At 43.9% G+C, this 24,850-nt stretch overlaps 1 protein-coding gene across 1 annotated transcript; it reads right to left on the bottom strand.

The window, feature by feature from the left end:
- Positions 1-21,662: 21,662 nt before the first annotated feature.
- On the bottom strand, positions 21,663-22,001 carry LOC141027113 (uncharacterized). Its single transcript, XM_073504048.1, has one exon. It carries the CDS (start codon positions 21,999-22,001, stop codon positions 21,663-21,665), a length of 339 nt encoding a protein of 112 aa, XP_073360149.1.
- Between the last annotated feature and the right edge of the window lie 2,849 nt (positions 22,002-24,850).

Genomic DNA, 24,850 nt, shown 5'->3' with positions numbered 1-24,850 from the left:
TTCCATGACGATAAATGGTGTGTCATGGAACTGTTTTTTTCAAGGGTAGCCGACACGTGACATCCACCATAATGGGTCGCCGTTAAGCTATCAGGTTCCGGTTTTGATCCGATAACCCGTTAACAGCCCGGACCAATGGGGATTTTCCACGTGTAAAATTCTGATTCGCCGGAGGATCCACGTGTCAGCTCAGCGTTGGGACAGATGTCATCCAGCCACTGGACGGGACGTTCCTATGATAAGTCGACACGTGGCTTGGCCCAATAGTGGCCTATTCAGGTTAATAGGCCGGGCCTGCCAAAATAAGTGGGCCGGCGCATTAGCGGCCTACTTGTGTTAGGCCCATTCACAACCACGGCCCATACGAGTTACACATAATCGGCCCATCAAAGGCCCATTCTCGTTTTGACAATTTCCAGCCCATCATTAATTCCAGCCCGTTAACGGCCCGCTACGTCTTTGGGCTCAATTATGGCCCGACCTTCTTTCGGCCTGTTAGCAGCCCATTATAGACATGGACCAATATGCCACTAGTACGTCTTTCGGCCTTTTCTCAGCCCATTCTATAGTTGGGGCAACTTCTAGCCCGTTGTGACTTTCGGCCTTTCCTCGGCCCATTTTGTACATGGGCCAACTTCTAGCCCATTTTGTCTTTCGGCCTGTTAACGGCTCACACAACAGTTGGGCCGTTGTCGGTGCCACTTGATTTTGGGTCCATTAGCGACCCACATTAAGCAGGGCACAATTGCAGCCCAACGCGACTTGTAGCCTGTTAAAAGCCTAGTTTGTAAATTGGGCCTCTTTTGGCCCAAAACACTTTCGGCCTCTTACTTGCTCGTCAAGTAAAAGGGCCGAGACAAAATTGACATTTATTTCGGCCTGCTAGAGGCCCGCGGGCCGTTTCCATTTATACGACCCTATCGAGCTTTCGGCCTGTTACCGTCCTGCTAAGAGCCGTTGTTACGGTAGGCCACATCGATTGGGATCCACTAAATATTAGTTGACCAGCCCAATTAAGGCCCGCTTTGACTACACATGCTTGTTCGTTCGGATGGCGTCCAGGTAATGTTTGCGTGTTGGCCCCCGATATAGCATATACAAAGAATTATCCTACTCTATACTATCGCATCTAAAAAACCTACACTATACAATAAAGAGACTAAGGCAAAGAAACGAAGAATAATCCTACACTATACAATAAAGAATTTACAGCAGATTATATCCACTGGGTATTATAGTTCGGCACCAGTGATAATAAAGCGTACAGAAACAACAAATTACATACAGTGGGAAAATAAAGCTCATACATCATGGACGCACATCAACAGAACTTACCATTTGAACTATAATCTCTTCAGAAAATAGGTTTGGCCGGAACCAGATAGCACAAATTTCAGTCTGGAAAATCTCCAGTTCCTTTGTGGTTACCTCAGTGTCCTGTTTCATTTTTTTGACTCCTGCATCTAATACCTGCAACTCCAGCCTCAACATTTTGATTACATGTTGAGAATCATATACACATTGTCTTGCCACTTCTAGTTGATGCTCGAGACCATCAACTCATTCCAATTCCAATCCATAATCATTTGGTAACGGCCATGCCGCATTGCTATGAGATATTTGTGTTTATGTCACTTCATCCTGAAATGTTTCTGTAAGTACATGTGACTAGGGCAAAAATATAGTTACAATAGTGAAGCGAGCAAGACAGACTATCTTGTACATGGCAAAACATGACAAACAATAATGTTACACGTCATGAAGCATAAGCAGGTGATATTTTAAGAATTATAAAAATGGTAGTCTGTGCAGCCCGACCACACGCAGCTACTGAAATATATATATATATATATATATATATATATATATATATATATATATATATATATATATATATATATATGGGCTGTTCTGTTACGGGTAACAAAATATTATTCTGTTACCCTTCTTGAATTGACGTAGTTCACAGGTTGGACTGACGTGGTTTTCTACTTGAACTGATCTTCCTGTGTGTACGACGAGAAGAAACAGGGGATGCAACGTGGAGCTTCCGGGCGTTCTCCGGCGCGATGCTGCGGGCCATTCGTTGCTAGAGGAGACATGTAAGGGGTTCCGCACGTGCGCGCGCTCACCTGGTCGTGTTTTGCGATTTGTACTCACCGGAGGTGACGGCGTGGGCATTTGGCGGCGGACGTGTTTTGGGCGTTGGTGTTTACCGTGGTGTTCGTAGGCCTCAATTTACGTCCTGTTTGTTGTTTTGGATGTGAGAATTATCGGTATGTTAGAGTTTTTGGAGATTAATTTCATCTGTAATTTTTGATTATAAGTTTTGGTGTTCTTGGTCGTTTTCCACGCCCGCCATGCAAATGTGTTCTTCTTTTTCTGTTGTTTTACTTTCGAATTGGCGTTGCAAGGAGAGATATGAGGATTGTATGAAAAGATTTGTGTTGTCAATTTTGGTTCTTTGAGTTGTTTCTACCCCGGATTCCCATGTTATTTTGTTGTTGGCGGAGGTGGTGTATGGTGGCTGACGGTAGCCTGCGATTTCTTGTAATCTGGTCAAACTGTGTAATTAAGTTGCGTGTTTTTCAGTGTTGTTTGAATTGCTGCCATATGTGTAGTTGGACTGCTGCATATGAAAGTTGTCTTACTGTGCGTTGGCATCGGAACTGGCTGCCTACCGATACCTCTACACTTTGATTATAAAGCCCGAGCCCTCTGTCACTTTCATTCTACCAGCTGCAACCAAAGAAAAGCGAGATGGATCCTGAGCTGGGAGAGGTCACAGAGGAGGAGGGGGATGCCGTCGATGTGAGGGCTGCAGTAGCGGAGCAGAGGAGGAGTAGGAGGCGCAGGCAGATGGCACGACGTGTTGCCGAGGAGGAACTGGAGGCAGAGTTCAAGAGACGCCTTGCGTGCGAAGTGATGGATACTTGCAACTCCAATGAATTGGAGCTTCTTTTCCCAGAGGTCAGGGGAAGGAACCATATTCAGATCATCAGTTGGGCTAGGGCGAGAGTATCCACGGCTCCACATCCATCCACCAGGGCGAAATGGCGTCGTTTCTTTGATCGTTATGACTGAAGTAGTGAATATTATGTTTTTAAGATTTTTGTTGTGAGGGAGCAGATGTTTGAATGACTAAATGAATTCAACTGTTTAATCCCTGAATGTGTTGTTTTATCTGCATATGTTTGACATGTGCACTTTTGAACTTCTTGTCTATCTGAAGTTGACCTGATTTGCGGTGAAATGTTGCATGGCTTGTATAATAACTATTTACTACGAGCTAGCTGCCCACCTGCCTATTTATTATTTTTATAATCTGCGAGTCTCCCTGGCTATAAATTCTATCCATCTATATGTGGTGTGTGGCTCAGTCTCCTCCTCCTTTTTCTTCCTTCTTCTAGAATCAGATCTAGGTTCCTCCCTCTTCTCTCCGTTTATTTCTTCCCTGTTCCTGTGTGTTCCATGGAGGATTGTTCATGCAGATGCCAGGCAAAGATGGCGCGCATAGCTGACGGCTGTGTGTACGAATCTGGTTTGGAGCTCACCGAGACTCAGCGCCGTGGGCAACTTTCTTGTCTGCTGTACAACAACCATGGGTTTCGTGCACCCTATGTTTGTCGCCTGACGGTTGGTGACTTGAAGGAATCATGGGTATGTGTTTCTATTCGTTTTGTTTTCTACTTTTTTGTAGGTCTCTTTTTGAATCCCATGGACTGAATCTGTAGTTTAGTTTTATGAATAGTTTGTCTATATTTTTTATTTGGTTTTGTCAGAATTTAACAGTAGGGATTTCTGTGTGTATTTGTTCATTACTTAACAGTATTTTATCCATTTTTGTATAATCCTTGATCTGTTTTTTGTCAGATGTTTTTACTGTAGGTGTATTGCTATGTATATTTCTTCAGTTTAGTCAGTTCACAGGACTAGTTAATTTTGTGTTATTGATTTGGTTCAGATTTTTTCTTTTCAGTTTGTTATGCAAACCGTTCCTATATCTGTGTAAAAATCCAGTTATGTCAGGTGTTCACTTTGTTTTGTACTCCCATGCCCATTTGCAGAAAATGTCACCCAGGATCAGAATTGTTGCTCCTAGTTCCGGTGTACTGAAGATGGAGACTTCAGACAAAAATGGGTATCAGTTGATGGAAGTTGCCTACCACATGGACTTTGATGGTTGCATCAACCTAACTACTGGGTGGAAGGAGTTTGTGGCAGAGGCTGGATTTGAGGATGGTGATGTGGTTATGGTTATGTTCTCCAGGCAAGATGACTCTCTGACGTTCAGAATTTATGTGCTGTAGGTTTAAATGTGGCAAATGACGCCGGTTGTGAGATTTGTGTGTGTTTGATTATGTTGCAGTATTTTTTTCTTTAAAACATTTGCATGTGAGATGGTTGAATTCTATGGTATTATCAGATGGTTTGGAACAACTTATGTAATGCTTTTCCTATTGTTTTTCTCAAGTATAACTGTTTTATTTATATATTCTTTATATTAGTACTGGAACAATTCTATAGTTGAACTGATGGGCATCCTTTGTTTTGACTGGGATATTTTCATGTACATAGCTCGCAGACGAAACTATACGCTGATGATGTTTGTAGAACCCCTTTTTGGGTTTTGAGTTTGCTAAACTTACATTCTGTTAATGATAGTACTGAACTATTTTAGGTTGACAATTACCAATTAAATTTGTTTGTTGTATAACATTTTTTCTTACTTTTTTACATGAATTTTGGAGCACATTTTTTCTTTTTACAGTTGAATAGTGATAGTTCTAGTATTTTTTAAAATTAAAAGATTTTAATCTTTGCTGCACAGTACTATTTTTTTACTTGAACCTTATGAATTTTTTCTTTTTTTGTTTCTTTGAATCTAGTACTTGACTCCACCAGTAACTTGGACTGATACTTTTTTCTTTTTTCTCTTTTTGTTTGTTTGAAACTAGTACTTTCCCCCGTCATCTATCTTTCTGTGTGTGGAAACAGAATAACCGCACTGTGCGTGTCAAACGAGCGCACTGCCACATTAGCACGAGGCCAGGCCGGGGGGGAGGGGGGTCCGGACCCCCCTCCCCCATCCCGGCGAGGCCGAGCCAAGAACGAGCCGTAGCAGGCGACGACGCGGCATGCCGCGGCGTCGCATGCGGAGGCGAGTCCGTAACATGACTTGCCCCCGCACCCCACCGCACCGAGGGGCATAGTTGTACCGACACATCTTCCTTGTATGGACTTGCCCCAATTATCTATCTTTAGGGGTGTGTGGGTGCGTGTGGGGGGGACAGAATAACCGCACTATGCCTGTCAAACGAGTGCAGGCCGAGCCGGGGGGAGGGGGGTCAGGACCCCCCTCCCCCATCCCGGCGAGGCCGAGCTAGGAACGAGCCGTAGCAGGCGACGACGCGGCGTCGCATGCGGAGGCGAGTCCGTAACATGACTTGCCCCCGCACCGCACCGCACCGAGGGGAATAGTTGTACTGACACATCTTCCTTGTATGGACTTGCCCCCATTATCTATCTTTAGGGGTGTGTGGGTGCGTGTGGGGGGGGGACAGAATAACCGCATTGCTCCTGTCAAACGAGCGCACTGCCGCGTTAGCGCGAGGCCGAGTCGGGCCCCCTCCCCCATCCCGGCGAGGCCAAGCCAGGAACGAGCCGTAGCAGGCGACGACGCGGCGTGCCGCGGCGTCGCATGCGGAGGCGAGTCCGTAACATGACTTGCCCCCACACCGCACCGCACCGAGGGGCATAGTTGTACTGACACATCTTCCTTGTATGGACTTGCCCCCATTATCTATCTTTAGGGGTGGGTGGGTGCGTGGGGGGGGGGGGACAGAATAACCACGCTCCGCCTGTCAAACGAGCGCACTGCCGCGTTAGCGCGAGGCCGAGCCGGGGGGAGGGGGGAGGGACTCCCCTCCCCCATCCCGTTGAGGCCGAGCCAGGAACGAGCCGTAGCAGGCGACGACGCTGCGCGCCACGGCGTCGCATGCGGAGGCGAGTCCGTAACATGACTTGCCCCCGCACCGCACCGAGGTGCATAGTTGTACTGACACATCTTCCTTGTATGGACTTGCCCCCATTATCTATCTTTAGGGGTGTGTGGGTGCGTGTGGGGGGGGGGGGGACAGAATAACCGCATTGCTCCTGTCAAACGAGCGCACTGCCGCGTTAGCGCGAGGCCGAGTCGGGCCCCCTCCCCCATCCCGGCGAGGCCAAGCCAGGAACGAGCCGTAGCAGGCGACGACGCGGCGTGCCGCGGCGTCGTATGCGGAGGCGAGTCCGTAACATGACTTGCCCCCACACCGCACCGCACCGAGGGGCATAGTTGTACTGACACATCTTCCTTGTATGGACTTGCCCCCATTATCTATCTTTAGGGGTGTGTGGGTGCGTGTGGGGGGAACAGAATAACCGCACTGCGCCTGTCAAACAAGCGCACTGCCGCGTTAGCGCGAGGCCGAGCCGGGGTGGGGGAGGGGGGAGGGACCCCCCTCCCCCATCCCGGCGAGGCCGAGCCAGGAACAAGTCATAGCAGGCGACGACGCGGCGTGCCACGGTGTCGCATGCGGAGGCGAGTCCGCAACATGACTTGCCCCCGTTATCTTATCTTTATTTTTAGGGGAAAAACCAGCACCGTTATGAATTATTATTTCATTTGTACTTTTTGATAATTTTTATTGTACTGTTGTGAGTTATTATTTGTACTTTAGCCGTTTGTTTTCTCCCTCTATATTAATTTTTTATTGTACTTAATTTTTGCTATTATCTTTGGTAACTTCCCAGAGATAGCGGGCTTCGCCACGGTTCTGGGCTTTAGCCGTCGGTTTTCTCCCACTCACCTTTTAACCTCCGCTCTCCCACGTTCCGCTCCGCTCCCCTCTCCAAATCGATTCCTTCTTCGTTGCCCTCTTCTCGCAGAGAAGTTGCTTCTCCTGTTTCGCCGCGGGAGCGTCAGCCGGCGGGTTGAACCCCAGGGGTGGAGGTCTGGGTGCTTTGTTTGCTCCTTTTGCTCTGCGATTGACTTCCCTTGGGTCCTCTTATGTACAGATTTTCCCTCTATTTCTAAGCTATTGCTCTCTTGCTGTCTCAGGCTGGACTCGCTAGGGTTCCTTTGCTCTTGAACGAGCGGTTGGCGACAGTGATACTCGATTCCGTGTCGGATTTTGTGTTTGCTGGTAAGAGTTTTGCTTTGTATGGCGTGCTTCGTTTCTGAAATAGGTCAGAGCCCTAATTTTTGTTCATGTGTCTTGCAGATCTGGTTCGGTAGATTTTAGGTCTGTAGATCTCAATGGGTACATCATCCAGTCCGGACGAGTTGAATGCTGGTAATTTTCCCTGTAATTTGGATGATGTTTTAACAGATCTGGTTTTTAGGTTGTATAGGTGTTGTCATATCGACTTCATAAGTTGTATGTTTTTTGATAGCTGTTAATTTTGCCCCGGAATGTGTGGTGTGTATAGTTTTGGCGGTTGATGTGACCTGCAGACAGGTTGTAGTACTGATCACCATCTGTAGTTTGAACTGCTGTCCTGGCATTTGAATAGGTTGTAGTAGTCAGTGAAGAACTAGTATGATGTTGAAAGAGTTGTCATTCTGAAGTTTGTTGTGCCAGTGGTGGGTTCATATTGTTTTATTGCGTGCACTTGTAGTGTTCATATAGTTGAACTGATTGCTTGTTCATGTACTTTTTTGCGAATTATGATGTTGTTGCAGATGTTGGGAGTGCCGGTGCCTCCTGATTCTAAAAAATCAGAACGCTTTCAAGATCTTGTGAATGTTATTTTTGAGACACCAAATCCTCTAGAAGAACTTGCGAATGTTGCTGGTGTTTCCCTTATATTTGTTCTTTTTTATCAGCCTTGAATACATAAATATGCTTAGCTACATCAGCTGTTCCTTTTGTTTGTGTCTGATGCTATGCGCTTTATTTATCTTGTCTTTGCAATGTTAATTATGTTTTGATTTTATATGTGCGTGCTTATGTTGTCGGTTTATGCAGTTAATGATAGCCATGGTGCTCCTGAGGACATTGCTGATGTTGTCAAAGATATTAATGATGGAATGTATTCTCTTAACGTTGATGATGTTGATGGCAGCTTGCAGTTGTCTGTTACGCAGTCACAGAATGTTGATGGCACTGAGCATGTTACTCAGGTTGAGGATGTTCCTATGCAGTTACAGCTCGAGGATGAAAGGATAAGAAAGAAGAAGTGTGATTTCCAAAGGAGAAAGGAGTTGGAACGGCGTCAAAAGGCTGCCTGTGTTCAACGAAGTGATCGGGATGTTGCTCAAGTTCCTGAAGGTGTAGGTGATGAAGGTGGTGACGCGGCCTTTTCAACTGTTGATGCTGGATCTCATGGAAGTGACATGCCTGTGAAGAAAAACCTGATGCAAACTCGTTTGACGCAAGTGTTTACTCGTGATGCAGTTAAGGAGAAGAAAGTTGTTTTGAAGAGAAAGATGTCAGATCGAAATCCTGATGGCACATAGAGGCGTAGCCCACGTGTGAAAGCTGGTTCCGAACCTGGTAATAGCAAAGCTGATGGGGATAGTGTTGCTGTGAAGATTGGTCCAAGCAAACTTGGTGGCTCCCCTGTTCGTCGGAGTCCATGGGTTTTGACAAATAAGAAGCCTTCTTCGTCTCCTCTTCTAGAGCGCTCTTTGTTGAAACAAAATAATAAGCGTAAAGTTCATCCTGCGAAGGTGAACAAAAGTGTGAAGAAGCGTGCTCGTGTCGAAGCTAAAGATGTTGTATCTGAAGAACATGATATCAAAGTTGATTCTGAAGATGAATTTGCAGTGGTACGTGTTTTGTACTGTATGTGACTAACTAGTTGTACTTGCAATGATTTAATTGTGTCTGGGCTGGTATGCTGGCCAGGCGAGGCTGGTCATTGTTTGAATCAATCGAGGGTGGTAGTGATGTTATTTCAAGAGTTGAACTTGTGCAATCTTTTCTTTTTTCTACTTGCCTTCATATGATTGTTTTGTTTTCTATATTCATTTATTTAAGGTGTGGCTTCTTTATTTTCATTTACAGCCTGTTAGCGTTATGAGTCCGGTCAAGCCGGTGGGAGGCAATGCCGGAAAAGTTGCCTTGGATGAAGGTGACCAACGGAAATTGAACTTAATTGTGCGATGTTCGTTGGGAGAGGTTGAAGCTTGTGCTAAATTGCTTGAGAGTCGGCATGTGGCTAGGGTTCATGCAACTGGTTTTGGTTCTATCTTCAAGTGGAGGGTGAAGTCTAACATTTCCCGCCCTCAGATGGGAGCTTTGTACCTGAGGATAGATCCTGATACGATGACTCTTGACATGGGTGAGGCTAATAAGAAGCTTCGCATCACTAGCGATGGTATACAACAATTATTTGGGTTCCCTCGTGGTGGTCGTTCTGTGCCAAGACCGTCAGAGGACGGATATGACGACGCTCTGATGAAGTTAAGATCGGAGCTTGACATTAGCAGGAACAAAGATATCAAGACAAAGGATTTGAGGAATAAGCTCAAGGTGCTCGTCAAGGATCCTATCAAAGATGACCTTGCTCTGAAAGTGTTCTTCATTATTGTGTTTATGAAGGTTGTGTTGCCTGGTGCCGCCCCGCGTGTTTCCAGAGAGGCAGCTATGTTGGAGGGTCTCGTCTTTGAGGAACTGGCTAATATGGATTATTGCCAGCTGATGGTTGATGAGCTTAGAAGGGCTCTTGCCAAGTACCAAGATGGTGCTACCCTTGGGAAGGCAATCACAGGCTGTGGTATAGGTCCTGTACTAATGTACCTTGACTGGCTTATCCGTGGCAAGACTGCGGAGCCTGACATGCGAGTCCCCCGCATATGTTTCATGGATCCTGTCAAGCTTTTTGATCTGGTTGATGCAGATTTGATAAAAAAAGGCAATGCAGATCCAAAGACTTGGGTGTTTGGGAAGCTTCCGGTGAGTTTTATTTCTTTCGTGTCTTGCAGACCTTTTTTTAGGTATAGCTATTTTTGCTGGAGTGAACATGTGTCCCGCAGAGTTACATGTTTAGCTTTTGTCATTTCTTAAGCTTTGTGAGGTTTAGGTACGATTTTTAGTACTGTTGTTTCATGTGTGGTTGAACTGAATATATTTGTTCAACTGGCCTATTGGTAAATACTAACAAATTGGCAATGACAGTTAAAGATTGATAGTGTTGTTGATTTAAATCTGTTAATATGATGTTTTATTTTTCCCTGTGTGTTGCATTGATTAATTAACTCTTTTCCCCTTGTTTGTAGTGGAAAACTCAAGAGGAGGTTGTTTTTTTCTGAGTGTATAAATGACCAGTCCTGGAGATGCCGTCGTCTCAGGTTCCCATGTTTTCATCTCTGCACGATGAGTTGAGAGATTGTCGTGGTGTGGCCCTAGTAATGCTAGTACTTCAGAGAGGCAGGGTTTTGGTATTGCTGTTGCTGTTTCTGCGTTGGAGCGCGCTGATCATATTTTAAGTAAGGTGTCTTCTGAGCTGCAAAAGGTCCCAACGACAGTTGAGCGTCTGAGCTGTATCAATTGTATCCTTCCTGAAGGTCATCAATTTAATGCTGAGGAAGCAGTGGACTATATTGAGATGGAGAGAATTTTTATTGGTGATATGCGTGACGGTGCTGCTGATCTAGTTCAGAGCTCGATTCATCTGTTGAACAACATGAAGCTTTTCAAAACTATGCAAGACTCTCGCTGCAAGCCATATGAAGAAAGTGCAAATGTTGTTATCAGGCAGATTGAGCAGTATGAGGCTGCTGCCACCGACAGCAGGGCTGGTGATGGTACCGAGGCTAATGTTTCTGATCACGAAACAAATGATGTTGGCTTGGAGCGCCCTGTTGTTGATGTGAGTCAGTCCGCGGTGTTTGCAATTTTTACTATGTTGTTCTGCTGTCAGTATTGTAGTTGAACTTTCTCATCTTCATCTGTTTATTAATCTTTCTTCCATGCAGATTGAGCAGGATGAGGCTGCTGCCACTGACAGCAGGGCTGATGATGGTACTGAGGCTAATGTTTCTGATCACCATACGAACGATGTTGGCTTGGAGCACCCTGTTGTTGATGTGAGTCAGTCCTCGGTTTGTTTTTATGTTTTTACTATGTTGTTCTGCTGTCAGTATTGTAGTTGAACTTCCTCATCTTCATCTGTTTATTAATTTTTCTTTTCATGCAGGAGACCAGTCATAATGTTGAGGCTGCTGTTGACCGTGGAGTTAATGATCCATCTACTGATAAGTGCAAGGTTATTTTTATTTTTATTGTGTTTATTCATATTTCTTGAATTTTCATGCGCACCAATGTGCCTTGCTTGTTCATTTTTCTATCCCACACCGTTAAGAGTTTGCAAGTGATACCTACCTTTTTTGTTACTGTGGTTTAATTCCTTGTGTTTATTGTTGCTAATAATAACATTGTTTTTTTGCTTCATTACATATTAATCAGGGTCCTGTTGTTGGCGACGAGCCTTGTTCGCCCGTTGGTGATGTTCCTTTGAATGTTAGCAGCAGCAAGATCAATGATGTTGCTGTGAATGCTTCTAAGGTTTGTTTTTCTGTGCACCTCTTGCTAGCTTATTTTTGATTGTTAGTTTTGCTCATATTATTCACTTTTTCTGAATTTTTATTTCTTCAGATGACTGATGTTGAGCGTGAGGCTGTCGTTAGTGGTGGAGATGATGCTCGTGGTGTTCCATTGAGTAGTGGGTGCGATGTTGGTACCAAAGTTGCTGATGAGGATGTTGGTGCTGCCAGCATACTTGATGCCAAATCGTCTGGTGTTGGTATTGCTGGGAATGAAAATGTTTCTGATTGTGATGATTTGCCGCCGGAGAATTTCCCGCCTGGAGGTCTTGATTACGGTGATGCATTGCAAGATGCCTCTAGCGTAGAGGAGGTGCCATCCGAGGAGATGCCTCTTCTGGCCCCTTGACGCAGGAGGCGCTCGTGTCGTCCTAGGATTTTCTTTCTACAGACCCTGGAAGCGCAGCAATATTGGTGTCCTCTCAAGATGTCCCATCATCAAACCCTGAAACTGGAGGCATATTGGTCTCATCGCAGGAACTTCCTTCATCGTCAAGCGCTGATAGTGCAGGTAAGGACTTGTAAACGAGGAGTACTTCTCAATTTTGGCATTTTGGACATGTTCACTTTTAGTGCTTGAATTTATTATTTTTCTTCTTTTTCTGCAAGTAGAAAGTGGTAATGTTGTTAAGGTTGATATGTTTTTCTTCGCTCTTACGAGGTTGCACACAAACCGTACGAAATGGTTAGTTTGGGATTTTGCCCATACCATTTTTGTCTCTTTTTCTTTCCCTCATATGATGATTGTTGTTATTGCAGTAGTTTTAATTCATGTAATATTTTGTGTTTTCCTAGTCGCAAGTTGTAAGGCCCACGATGCGGCTATATCTCCCACGTGTCGAGGCACGACTTAGAGGCATAACCGCATGGTGGTTTTGTCGCAAGAAGGGTCATCTTCACACAATCCCATGTAATGAACAAGAATGGGATAAAGAGTTGGCTTACAATCACCACTTCACTCAATACATGAATTAAACATACATCATTCAGAGTACACACATAGTCCGACTACGGACCAATACAAAAGAAAAGGAAGATAACCCCAAATGCTAGATGTCCGATCATCCCAACTGGGCTCCACTACTGATCATCAAGAAACGAAATGTAGTAACAACCAAGTTCCTCGTCGAACTCCCACTTGAGTTCGGTAGCATCACCTGCACTGGTATCATCGGCACCTGCAACTGTTTTGGTAGAATCTGTGAGTCACGAGGACTCAGCAATCGCAAAACCCGCAAGATCAAGACTATTTAAGCTTAAGGGTTGGAAAGGGGTAATGTGGTGGAGCTGCGGGAAGCACTAAGCATATATGGTGGCTAACATACGCAAATAAGAGCGAGAAGAGAAGCAACGCAACGGTCGAGAAGCTAGAAGTGATCAAGAAGTGATCCTGAAACTACTCACGTCCAAGCATAACCCAAGGCCGTGTTCACTTACCGGACTCCGCCGAAAAGAGACCATCACGGGTACACACGCGGTTTATGCATTTTAATTGAGTCAAGTGTCAAGTTCTCTACAACCGGACATTAACAAATTCCCATCTGCCACGTAACCGCGGGCATGACTTTCGAAAGTTTATACCCTGCAGGGGTGTCCCAACTTAGCCCATCACAAGCTCTCACGATCAACGAAGGATGTTCGTTCTCCCGGGAAGACCCGATCAGACTCGGAATCCCAGTTACAAGACATTTCGGCAATGGTAAAACAAGACCAGCAAGACCACCCGAATGTGCCGACAAATCCCGATAGGAGATGCACATATCTTGTTCTCGGGGCACACCGAATGAGCGAAGCGTAAAGGTATAACTAGCCCTCGAGTTTCCCCAAGGTGGCCCCGCACGGTGCTCTGGTTTGGACCAACACTCAGAGGAGCACTGGCCCGGGGGTGCTAAAATAAAGATGACCCTCGGGCTCGCGAAAACCCAAAGGAAAGGATTAGGTAGGCATATGTAAAACCAAGGTTGGGCCTTGCTGGAGGAGTTTTATTCAAAGCGAACTGTCAATGGGGTCCCCTAACCTCAACCGCGTAAGGAATGCAAAATCAAGGAACATAACACCGGTATGACGGAAACTAGGGCGGCAAGAGTGGAAAAAAACACCAGGCAAAGGCCAAGCCTTCCACCCCTTACCAAGTATGTAGATGCATTAATTAAATAAGAGATATTATGATATCCCAACAAATCCATGTTCCAACATGTAGCAATCCTCAACTTCACATGCAACTAACAATGCTATAAGAGGGGCTGAGCAAAAGCGGTAACATAGCCAAAGAACGGTTTGCTAGGAAGGTGGGTTAGAGGCTTGACATGTCAACATGGGAGGCATGATAAACAAGTGGTAGGTAGCGCGACATAGCGATAGAACGAACAACTAGCAAGCAAAGATCGAAGTGATATCGAGGGTAATGGTCATCTTGCCTGAGATCCCGCAAGGAAGAAGAACGAGTCCATGAAGAAGACAAGCGGACATAGTCGAACGAATCCTCACAACTCCGAAACAAAACCGAAGCTAACGAGAGAAGCAAACCGGAAAGAAGCAATCAACATGGTAAACAACCATCACATAAACATGGCATGATGCACAATCAAGTATGATGCATGTCCATTTAATGAGGCATGGAATGGCAAGGTGCACAAACAATACTACAAATTAAGTGGAGCTCAATATGCAAACGAAACACCACATTCAAGTTATTTAGTTCGCCCTCGTTTGTGTACCCAACAATATTAAATGTTATTAAACATGGCAAGAGGGTGAAGCATAAATAAACTAACTATTTAGGCAAGTTTAAATGAGACCGGAACAATAAACAACAATTCTGGTAAATCCGCACATGTCATTTAGCAATTTAATGCAAGCAACAATTTTAAACATTTTAAATGTTGTTGTCATGATGCGGATGACATATACAAGTTTTAAGCAATTTTATGAAAATGTTGACATGAGCATGATACGAGGCATTTGTCGCCATGGCGGAAGGAAAAGGGTGCCATAGCAGCGAAACGGAAATGGTGCCACGGCAACATCCCGGTTCCGGAAACTCGATTGAGATGCTGGTGCAAAGGAACAAGTGTGGGTGCTTGAAATGTGCAAGAGTGACGGGGAGTGATCCCGGATACCGGGTTCCCACGGGTCGATTCCATGGCTTACGGCAAACATGCAAGGAACAATCCGGACACGATGCAAACATAGGATGCATCTCATATAACACATGCATTTGGTCCACGGGCGTCGTCTTGGGGTTATCCCTTCAAAGCGTGCATTTTGGGCAAATTGAGTTCGTAGTGGAAGTAGTCGTTCATGGGTCGTCGTGGGAAGTAGTCGTTCACGTGGCAACGGTAGTGGAAGTAGCGGTACACAGCGACGGTACAGGTACTCGTTGGTAGTGGTACATGTTCGTAACAGGAACTTGGCGTTTCCATGTTCTTCGGAGTCATTGTGTAGTCGTTTGTGTCGTAGTTGGACTTGACGAAATACACACCGATTGTAGTGGTACATGGCTCATAGATGTTCGGGTCACCATAAGAGGTACTTGACGCATCACCAAGTGTAGTCGCACATGAGGGTCTTACGAATCCGAAGGGGGACTTGTCAGTCCGTGAAGTCGGTCTCGGGGGCTTGGCATATACATCGTGGGCAAACTTGCGTCCAGCAACAACAGGTGCCGGCATGCAGAGGCAAGGAGGAGGCCATCGACGAGTCTCTCGACAGCAAGGACCAACAGCAGAGGCATGGACACGGAGCTAGCAAGGCTAGCGGCGATAGAAAACAGTGGTGGAGCGGATGGTGGTCATGGGGATGGCCGAGGGCGGAGCAGCTGATGGTGGAGGCAGGGCCATGGCGCTGCTCGGACTCCCGGAGGCTGGAAGCTCCGCGGCGGCCATGATGAGCGGGACAAGCAGAGGCGTCGGGCGACTGTGGCATAGGGCGGGCGAAGGGGCGGCCGGAGGTGCGAACGGAGTAGAGGAAGGGAGGTCGGGCGATGTAGAGGAGGCCGACGAGGGGAGGGTGATGATGCAGGCGGCTGTGGATGGTGGTGGCGCGGAAGGCCGGGCGCGGCGCCATGGGAGGCGACGACGCGGAGGAGGGGAGGCTGCAGGGACAACGATGGTCGACGACTATGGCGACGGGGAGGTCCGGTGGCGCGGCACCAAGGGCAGCGAGGAGGAGGTCGGGCGTGGGGGTCTCGCGGCGAGGGGATCGGGTGCAGGGAGCTCCTCTCCCTGGCTCGATGCGTGCGTGTGTGTGAGTGGCGGCGGTGTGGGAGGACGAGAGGGAGAGATCGAGAGGAGGGGGGCCGGGGCTAGGGTTAACAGGGCATCGGCTGGGCCTAGTGGATGCGGCTGCAGGAGGCCCAAGTGGCCGGCTGGGCTAGGCTCTCTCTTCTCTCACTCTCTCTCCAAAACTCTTAAAAACGGAAAAGCAAAGAGAGAGAAAGGAGAGAAAAGAAAAGAGTGGTCAAGAATTTGGGCATGGGGATCATTTTCCCGGGCTCACAAAATGTGCACGATCCATGAAAAATAGGAGTAGTCATGATTAAAAGTTGAATTCAAACTCATTGGAATTTAATTCAAATGGGTTTGAACTAGACCAGGTTTTCGAAGTGCCCAAATATGTTGAGAATTTAGGAGGAGCCTTGATAAAAGAGATAAAGAATTGTTGCCAAGGTTTGGAGGTGAAACTTGAAGTGGAATAGGCATGGGAATTATTTTGCAAGTGTGTTCCGGTTAATTCCAAACTAATGGAATATTTATAATAGCTCCATAATTATTAGGAGGATATGTTATAAAGAGAAATCACCATGTGAATTCCTTCGATTTAAATAGATCAAAAGATCTATGCAATTTATTTAGTTGAGTTTTAAAAAGGGGCTGCATGATGACATGATGCAATGCAAATGATGCAATGATAAATGCAACAAACAAATAAATCGCACAGCAAAACTCAGAAAACAAGGAAGGCGTCTGGAGCGTCGGTCTCGGGGCGTCACACAAGCCGATGTTTCAAAATAAGGAATGTGATGCCAGTTTTAGTTCTATTGCTAAAGCGTTTGTCCCCACTGGCATGCTCAACTCAGACAGTGCTGACGTTGTTTTATATTCTCTACGTCAGAAGTACCGAGACACTGACAAGTTGATAGTTGCCAGATGGGTGACGGTTAGTATTTTGCTTTGTAGATAGGATGATAACTTGTTTTGCCAATTTTCTAACTATTGTTGTTCTTTTTGTTCAACAGACCAAGATCCGTGATGGAAATATGGATTCCAATGTGCTAAATTGGTTCACGAGATCAGGTGCTGATGGTTCTGACCAAGTAGGTGAACTTGAACTTTTTGTACTCATGAACTAGAACTGTCATGTTTTCCTGCAAGTTTGGGAGGTGGGGGAATGAACTTGAGTAGCCTGCTTTTACCCCTACACTTATGAATGATGTGTGCTTCTTTTTTCGAAGCTGAACTTATTGTCACAAGGAAATTGAACTGATATGTTTGTTGCAATTTTGGGCTGTGGATATAAACTTGAGTAGCATTTATTTTTTGTAGTGTTTTGCTTACTCAATTAGAACTTATGATTATCTGATTTTTGTTTGTACTTCTGAATTTCAATTTCCTTCATTTTTCCTCTGTGATTTTTTCAGCTTCTTTTCCCTACTTTTGATCCGCCGTCATTTACGGCTACCATGAAGCCTAGCGACGAATCTGGGCATTGGTGCTTGATTGTTCTGAATTTGAGGTTCCGTCGTTTCGAGTGTCTTGATTCACTGCGCGGTGAAACCTGGTGTGATGCAGTTAGATTCTTAAGGACTATGACAGATAACATAAAGAAGCTTTGGAGGGAGTCCAGCGTAGACAGGGCCAAACCGTTCTCGCCGGTGCATATTGATGGTTTCTCTTGCGATTTTGTGCGGGTGCCACAGCAGAAAAACACGTGAGTATCCGTTTTTAATGATTTTTTGTTAGTTGTTTTTGTTGTTGGGAGGGTGGGGTTCCTGTATTTTCGGATTTATGATGTACCCATTTGTTTTTTCTTTTGTTAACATGCATGAATGTGGATTCTTTATGCTACAAAGCTGCAAGACCTATCATTGCCGGGAGGATGGTGTGATTGAAATGTTGGATTACAACCACGAAGACATTCTTGACATTAGGAAGACTTTTATGTATACCTGCGCAACTAGCGATGTGTTTGATGTTGACTTCCGTGGTTTGTTTGGCATCGAACCCTGTACGTATGCATGACCTTTTGTAATTTTTTGCAGCTTCTACTTCTTGATTAGTACTGTCATGAATTATGTATTTGAACTTTACCCTTGATGCGGTCTTTTTTTTTGCAGGTGAGTGGCTGGATCTTGATGAGCATGACTACATGATCTTTGGCAGCCAGTTCTCGGAGCACGAGCGCGTATCCATTGATCTTAGCCAGGGGTGTTCTCCAGAAAAGACAAGATCTGGTGTTATTAAGGGGCGGTTGGGAGCTCTGAAAGGTTCTATGTCTGCTTGTGCAGAGAGCCCCTCTACACCCAAGAATCCCATTGTGGAATTGATAGACAGCGATGATGATGCGTTTGACAGGATTGCTGGCATGGGAAGAGTCACCAGGAGCGCTGCTGCCAAGGGTTTATCCCCACTTGCTGGAATAGTGGCCCGTAGAGCTGGTCGTGCTAGGAAGGATCCTGCTTTGGATTCTGACAATGTTACAAGCACGAAGCGTGCACCCGGAGCTCCTATAAAGTTTTGCTCCCCTGTGCAGCAGCTTCACCCTCATAAATTCCCTCACCTGGACAAGGCTCGCAAGTTGTATAATCTGTTGCTTAGCGATGAAGCATGTGAGAAGTATGCCGAGTGAGTATCTCTCATTACTTTTCCTCTGTTGTTTGTAACTGCTAGATAAATATGACCTAAACTGTTACTCTTTATACAACTTGAACTGCTATGAATGCCTTATCTTCCTTCCCCTGCTTTTTGTTCTTGTCTGTGCTGCAGGAATACATTCTCAATGATACCTCAGCTCGATGGTAGTGTAACCAGCTTCACTGGGAAACGCATCTGGGAAGTTTTTGCGCCTGGGCAAATGATGGAGGGTGATGTAATGGACTTCCTCATTGATGATTGGAAGAAAGATCCCGATAGAAATGTTGATTTTGCGTCTGGGAAAAGGGTATTGCTGAGTCCATATTTCATGATGGTAATCAATCAGATCGTTTGTTTCTCTTAAACAAGACTGCCTATTGTTTTACGAGTTTTAATAATACTTTGCTTGTTGATCCTTTCCCCCTGTTTATTTCTTTCTGGGCTTTTTGCAGGTTGTGCTTGACTGTACGTTTTACGGTGATGAAAATAAAGTGTTTAATGTGGAGAGTGCAGCGAGAGATTTCAAGAGCTATGTCAAAAAAAGGAAGACTTGCTCACTGCCGACCTTGTGAGTTCTACTAGCTGATTTTTGGTTTTAATTGTTTGTTGTCATGCTGGTTTTTATTTTGAATATTTAACATCTCTTTTTTGGTCATTTGTTTTTAGATCATGATGCCTCTATTCAAGCCTATGGTTTTATCAAAGGATAAGAAAGTGAACCACTTTTCTTTATATGTCATGAATCGGTACCGAAGTAGCGTCGACATCCTTGACTCTTTACCTTATCCGAAGAACCATCGTGCTTCAAAGAACACCTATCATAAAGACTGCGAGAAGATTGTGAGTGACATTTATTATCTGTACTGGATTAATTTTTCCGCGTCTTTGTTTCTGCTTTTCTGAGACCTGAAAATGTGTGGTTTCTTTTCTTTTTTACAGATCTCCAGGATGGTCCAAGTAATGAAGGCTTTTTATGGTGATGCTCAGTACAATGCGAGCAAGCAGCCCAAATGGGAGCTTTTTGCAAACAAACCAACGTTTGTGAAGGTTCCACTTCAAGGGGCGAATGAATGTGGCCATTATACTATGAAGTATGCGGGATCCTATGATGGTGAAAAGATCGTTGGGAACATTCGAGATAATGATGTGGGTTCTAGTTGAGCTTTTCACTTTTCTGTGTTTGGCTGATTGTGTATTCTTCTTTTTAATGTGTCATGATTTTTGATAATTTGTTTTATTGTTTTGCAGCCTCGTATTGTTGATTGGAATGCTGAGGATCTGTATAGACTTGTGTTCAACCAGAATAACCAGCTTCTGGTGACGGAGCTTCCCAAGGAGTTTTAGGCTTTGGCTCCTGGTGCATAGAAGAAATGGTCATCATTTGCGTAGTGAAATGGATAGTTGTGTGATATATCTCTTGAAAGCATTGTAGGCTTTGATTGTAGTGTTTGGATGTCTTGTCAAGTACTATGTAATAACTGGTATATTTTGTGTTGTGTTTAAGTGTGGCACAATGTTTAACAATATTTTTTTCCATGATGATAGTGTGGTTGAATAGCTGTTTTCACTTGCGTATGTTTCATTGGGAATTCGTTTTGGTTAAGTTCTATTTTTTGTACTGAAGTCTTGTAAACTAGTTGAACGGAAAACACCCTTTTCCAAGTTCATTACGAGTTGTTGCTGGAAAAGTGAGATTTATTTTATTTTCATCTGTCCCAACCTAGGTTGGACCTTTATAGTTTTTGTACCCTCTTTTCTTGTACTTATAGTATAGTTCTATTAGTACTGAATTGTAATGTCATTCAGCATAAGGCTTTTAAAATTTGGTGTCACGATGGCACTTGTGGATCTAGCATGAGTGGAGTGACGCTTCCTTGTTATGTAGAACTTATTTCATATAATGTATTAGAACTAAAGTTTTTTTGGGATTGAAATTATTTACGACCAAGTTGCTACGAGATCTCTAGCTAGATTTTATTTAAGTATAAGAAATTTAGCAAAATTTGAGAGCCAAATTTTTGTTTGAACTTCTTGAATTTTAGTAGTTGAACTTCATAGTAAAAGTTAAAGCACTGGTTTAAATTAGCTACATTTAACAGACAGACATATAAAGTTCATAATTACTTCACTAGTCAATGTGGGTTGATGCTTCTGTTGTTTGTTTTTTGTTAATTTTTGTCCTTGGTTGAACTATAATCTATTTGGTTGAGTCTTGGCCTTCTTTCTCAAGGCATGAATTGGTATCATCATAGCAATTACCGAATAAACTAAGTTGTACTGAGATTTCAATTGTGCTGGTACTTTGATCATTTTATTATCTTGTGTTGTTTGAAACTAGTGCCTCACTGGTCAATGTGGGTTGATGCTTCTGTTGTCTTTCTTGTGATTTTTCTCCTTGGTCGAACTGATATCTTTTTGATTTAGTTTTGGCCTTCTTTTTTCTAGGTTGTGCTTCTTCTCAAGGCAATGTTTGGTATGATCATAGTACTTGCCTTATAGACTAAGTTGTATTGAGATTTCAGTTGTACTCTTACTGTTATTCTTTACTGTGTCAATGTTTTATGGAATGTGAACTGAAGCTTCCCATTCCTTTTTATATTTTGTAGAATGAATGTACCGTTTGTTCAAGTGTACCAGAACTCTCAGTCCTAGCATGCTAGTGACTAGGAAATACGTACTGATTGTTCTTTGCTCTTCCTGTTGCAGTACTCCGTAAAATTCTAACTACTATTAGCACGATGCTGTTAGTAGTGAATGTTGTCCTCGGCTGAAACTTAGTCTTTTTAGTGTTCTTCTGAAACTAAAAACGGATTTCTTAGTGTGATAGTACTATCGTAAATGTCTAAGCTGTACTGAGCGTCCAAGTCTACTATTTGCTGTTGTCCTTAGTTAGTCTGCCATTGTTTTTGTTTTTTTGTGAAAATATCCATGTGTGATTTTTGTTTCTCCATGACTAGTGCTGCGTGGCAGCCATCAAGTTTCAACTTCAACCTACTTCAACTTCAAATGATGGATCAACAAAATAGGAAGCTAGCAAACTTGTTGAACGACATAAGCAAACGATGTACTTGATAGACATAGGCAAACTTGTTCCAACCCTAACACACATAACGTAAGGTAGCTGGTTCAACATAATGAAAGCAAACTACAAATCTGAAACAACAAGATTAAGGGCAGGCAGAAGTGCGAGCAACACGAATGCAGACTTTCATGCATCTTCATCCCGTGAAGTTGCAGTGGTAGTAGGGGTCAGCCTCCTGCTCTTTTGAAATATCCCAACCTGTCATGATGTTGTCGATTGTCTTCCATGACTTGTACGTTGCGTACGCATCTATTCCTGTGTAGGTGATGAGGTTGTCTGGCAGCGGGCTGGTCCCCCATAGTTTGTGGTCTGCCCTGTCCATCTTCTTCTTCATGCCGCTGTAGAATGGGTGGATTACGCCGCTTGCAACATCGGCCAATGAGTCGTAGTATTTGTCGGTCTTTGGATCTTTCCACTTGCGCTGCATGTCGATGAAGTTGTTGGGGTTGATCTCCAATCCAGACTTGTTCAGCATCCACTTGTCACCTCCAATGCTGAAACCGACAAATGTGTACAATTTCTCCTCCTGCAGGAAGTCTTTGAGGCGCTTGGGCTCGCAAGGGGGGAGACACACATTTAAAGATTAGTCTTCTTTTTTGAAGATTTAATTCCAAGTCTGCTTTTTGGTTTCAGCATTTTGGTTTTAGAAGTGATAATCCATGAGGTAGATGCTTATATAGTATAAGTCATGGATGAATGTAGTTCAGAAACTAGTACACAAAGTCCTAAACTTAAATTCAACTACACCATATTATTTTTCTTTTTTGCTATCTTCAGTGCTTCACCAAATGCTTCACCAAATTCAAGAATCATTTTACCAAATTCAATGATATATGTGCTGCTTGATTCAAGTTTAGTTTTCTTTTTTGTTGAATAAAAGACCTATACCAGTGCTTGATACGTCTTTGTGCATCAATTCTATATCAAGTTCAGAAATTAATTTGAGAAACATGTGCATCAAGATATGGACCTATACCACTTCACCAAACATCTTTTAATACATCAATTATATAAACTATACTAGTGCATCAAGCTCAGAATCTATGCTAGTACATCAAGTTCAGAAATTAATTTGGTGCATCAAGTTCAGAATTCTATAAACTTTTTTTCAGATGCTAATCTAGTGAAACAATCCACTTCACAGTTTCAGAAATGCATGTAACTTGAGAAACATGTACTCATGCATCCACTTCACAAAAGTAGTTCATCTAGTTGGGAAACAAGTTTAATGAAGTTTTTAGTGAGTAGTACTAGTACAACAGATGAATGAACAGTAGTATGGGTTACCATTTTGTGGCTGCTGCGATGTGGTACACCAAGCAGAGTTCCTTGACGCATAACTACAGGACTGCCGCCATCTGTGGAGGTTCATCGTCGCTGGTGTACTCCACATCAGCTCCGATGAAGCTCGGATACAAGCCACCACCCTTCATCCTGAGCCTGCTCATCACCTCATCGACCTTGTCTGGTTCGCTGGTGCAGACGATCTCCAGCGTCTCCTTGCCGTGGGCTCAACCTCTGTGAGGGTTCTCGTGTACTCGCACTTCTAGTCGGGGACGTGAACGTCGACGAGCTTGCTGCTCTTGTCCGGCTCGCCATGATGACGCTTGGTGGACGGTTCCTCCGCCATCGCCTTCCTCCGGCGACTGTGGGCTTGGGATAGAGAAGTTTTTGGTTTGTGTGCAGTGGAGATTGAAGCGGCAATGGTGGTTCTGTGAATGAGGCAGAGATGGAAGACAATGGGGTATTTTGCAGTGCGTCGACAGGGATATGTGGGAGGCGGTTCGTCGGGGGCATGGGTGTGGTGGTCGTGGGGGTCCCCGTTTGCAGTCTCTTTGTGGCAACTGCTCAGTGGGTGGCGCGGGTGGTGGCCTGGAAGAAGCAACCGTCCAAGTCAAAGGGTTTTTACTGCTGCACTGACTAGTCTTGTCAAGCTGTACTTATGATCTGCTAAATCCCACTTGCACGTCTCAGGGGTGGTGATGATGGCATTTTGCACTGTTTAGGTGACGTATGCTTTGTGATGTTTTTCTGTGTGGATGTTAAGTATTGTTTTTCCACTGAAGTCTTATAGACTTGTTTATCTCAAAACATTTTTCAGTGCCCTGGGAGTTGTTGCTCAAAACTGGTACTTATTTTATTTTCATCTGTACTAACCTAAGTGAGGCCTTTATAGTTTTTGTATTCTCATTTTAGTGCACTTATGGTTTAGTGCTATGTGAACTGAAATGTAATTTCATACAGCGTGCGGTTTTGAAATTTTGTGTCACAGTGGTGTGAGTGGCCTGACTGATCCTGCTTTTTTAGTACTGATGTCATATGTATGTTTGAACTGAGTTTTTTTAGTTTTTTTGGTGGGTTGGGGGATTAGATTATTTAACGACCAGATCGTTCGTTGAGGTGTGGACAGATTTTATATAAATAAGAAATTTAGCAGAATTGACAAATAAATTCTATTTGAACTTGTTGCATTTTAGTAGTTCAACTTGTCAGATTTTATATAAATAAGGAATTTAGCATAATTGACAAAGAAAATCTATTTTAACTTGTTGCATTTTAGTAGTTGTACTTGTTAGATTTTATATAAATAAGAAATTTAGCATAATTGACAAACATTGTCTATTTGAACTTGTTGCATTTTAGTAGTTGAACTTGTCAGATTTTATATAAATAAGAAATTTAGCATAATTGACAAACATTGTCTCTTTGAACTTGTTGCATTTTAGTAGTTGAACTTGTCAGATTTTATATAAATAACAAATTTAGCTTAATTGACAAACATTGTCTATTTGAACTTGTTGCATTTTAGTAGTTGAACTTGAAAGTAATATTTAATTCGGTTTTTAAAATTATGTACATTTAACAGATAGGCTATTAAGTTCTCTTCTTTTTAGAGGTTCATTGTTTTTGTATCATATTTTCTCCTTTCTTTATCATCCGTGGTGCAGAGCTAAAATTATTTTTATTTATATTTTCGTATTTAAAATTATTGCCTGCGAACTAGTATTTGAATTTATATATTTTCAGTTTCGAACATTTTTCTTGTAGTTTATATTTCTTTGCACCACCCTCTGGTTTGTTTAACTGGGCTTATTGGTGGGTTGTTTGTAGACGATGCAGGCTATTGGGCCGTTTTCCGGCCCAGATAGCTCGTTCGCGCGGCTGTGCAGTGCGTCGTGCGCGTGCGCTCTGGGTTTAGTCCCACCTCGCTAGTCGAGGGGGCTCTGGGCCTGTTTATAAGAGCAGCCGAGGCTCATTGGTCAAACTCCTCTGAATACTTACCTGAGCGCTTATACACGGCGCTCGCTCTCTCTCATGACCTGT

The sequence above is a fragment of the Aegilops tauschii genome, chromosome 7 (genome assembly GCF_002575655.3).
Source record: "Aegilops tauschii subsp. strangulata cultivar AL8/78 chromosome 7, Aet v6.0, whole genome shotgun sequence".
Classification (NCBI taxonomy): domain Eukaryota; kingdom Viridiplantae; phylum Streptophyta; class Magnoliopsida; order Poales; family Poaceae; genus Aegilops; species Aegilops tauschii.
Note: the sequence above shows the minus strand (reverse complement) of the source record. Positions and strands in the feature narration are given on the sequence as shown.

Bases quoted from the DNA above. Each gene is read 5' to 3' on its own strand.
- LOC141027113 (XM_073504048.1), bottom strand. From the start codon at position 22,001: ATGCTGAACAAGTCTGGATTGGAGATCAACCCCAACAACTTCATCGAC.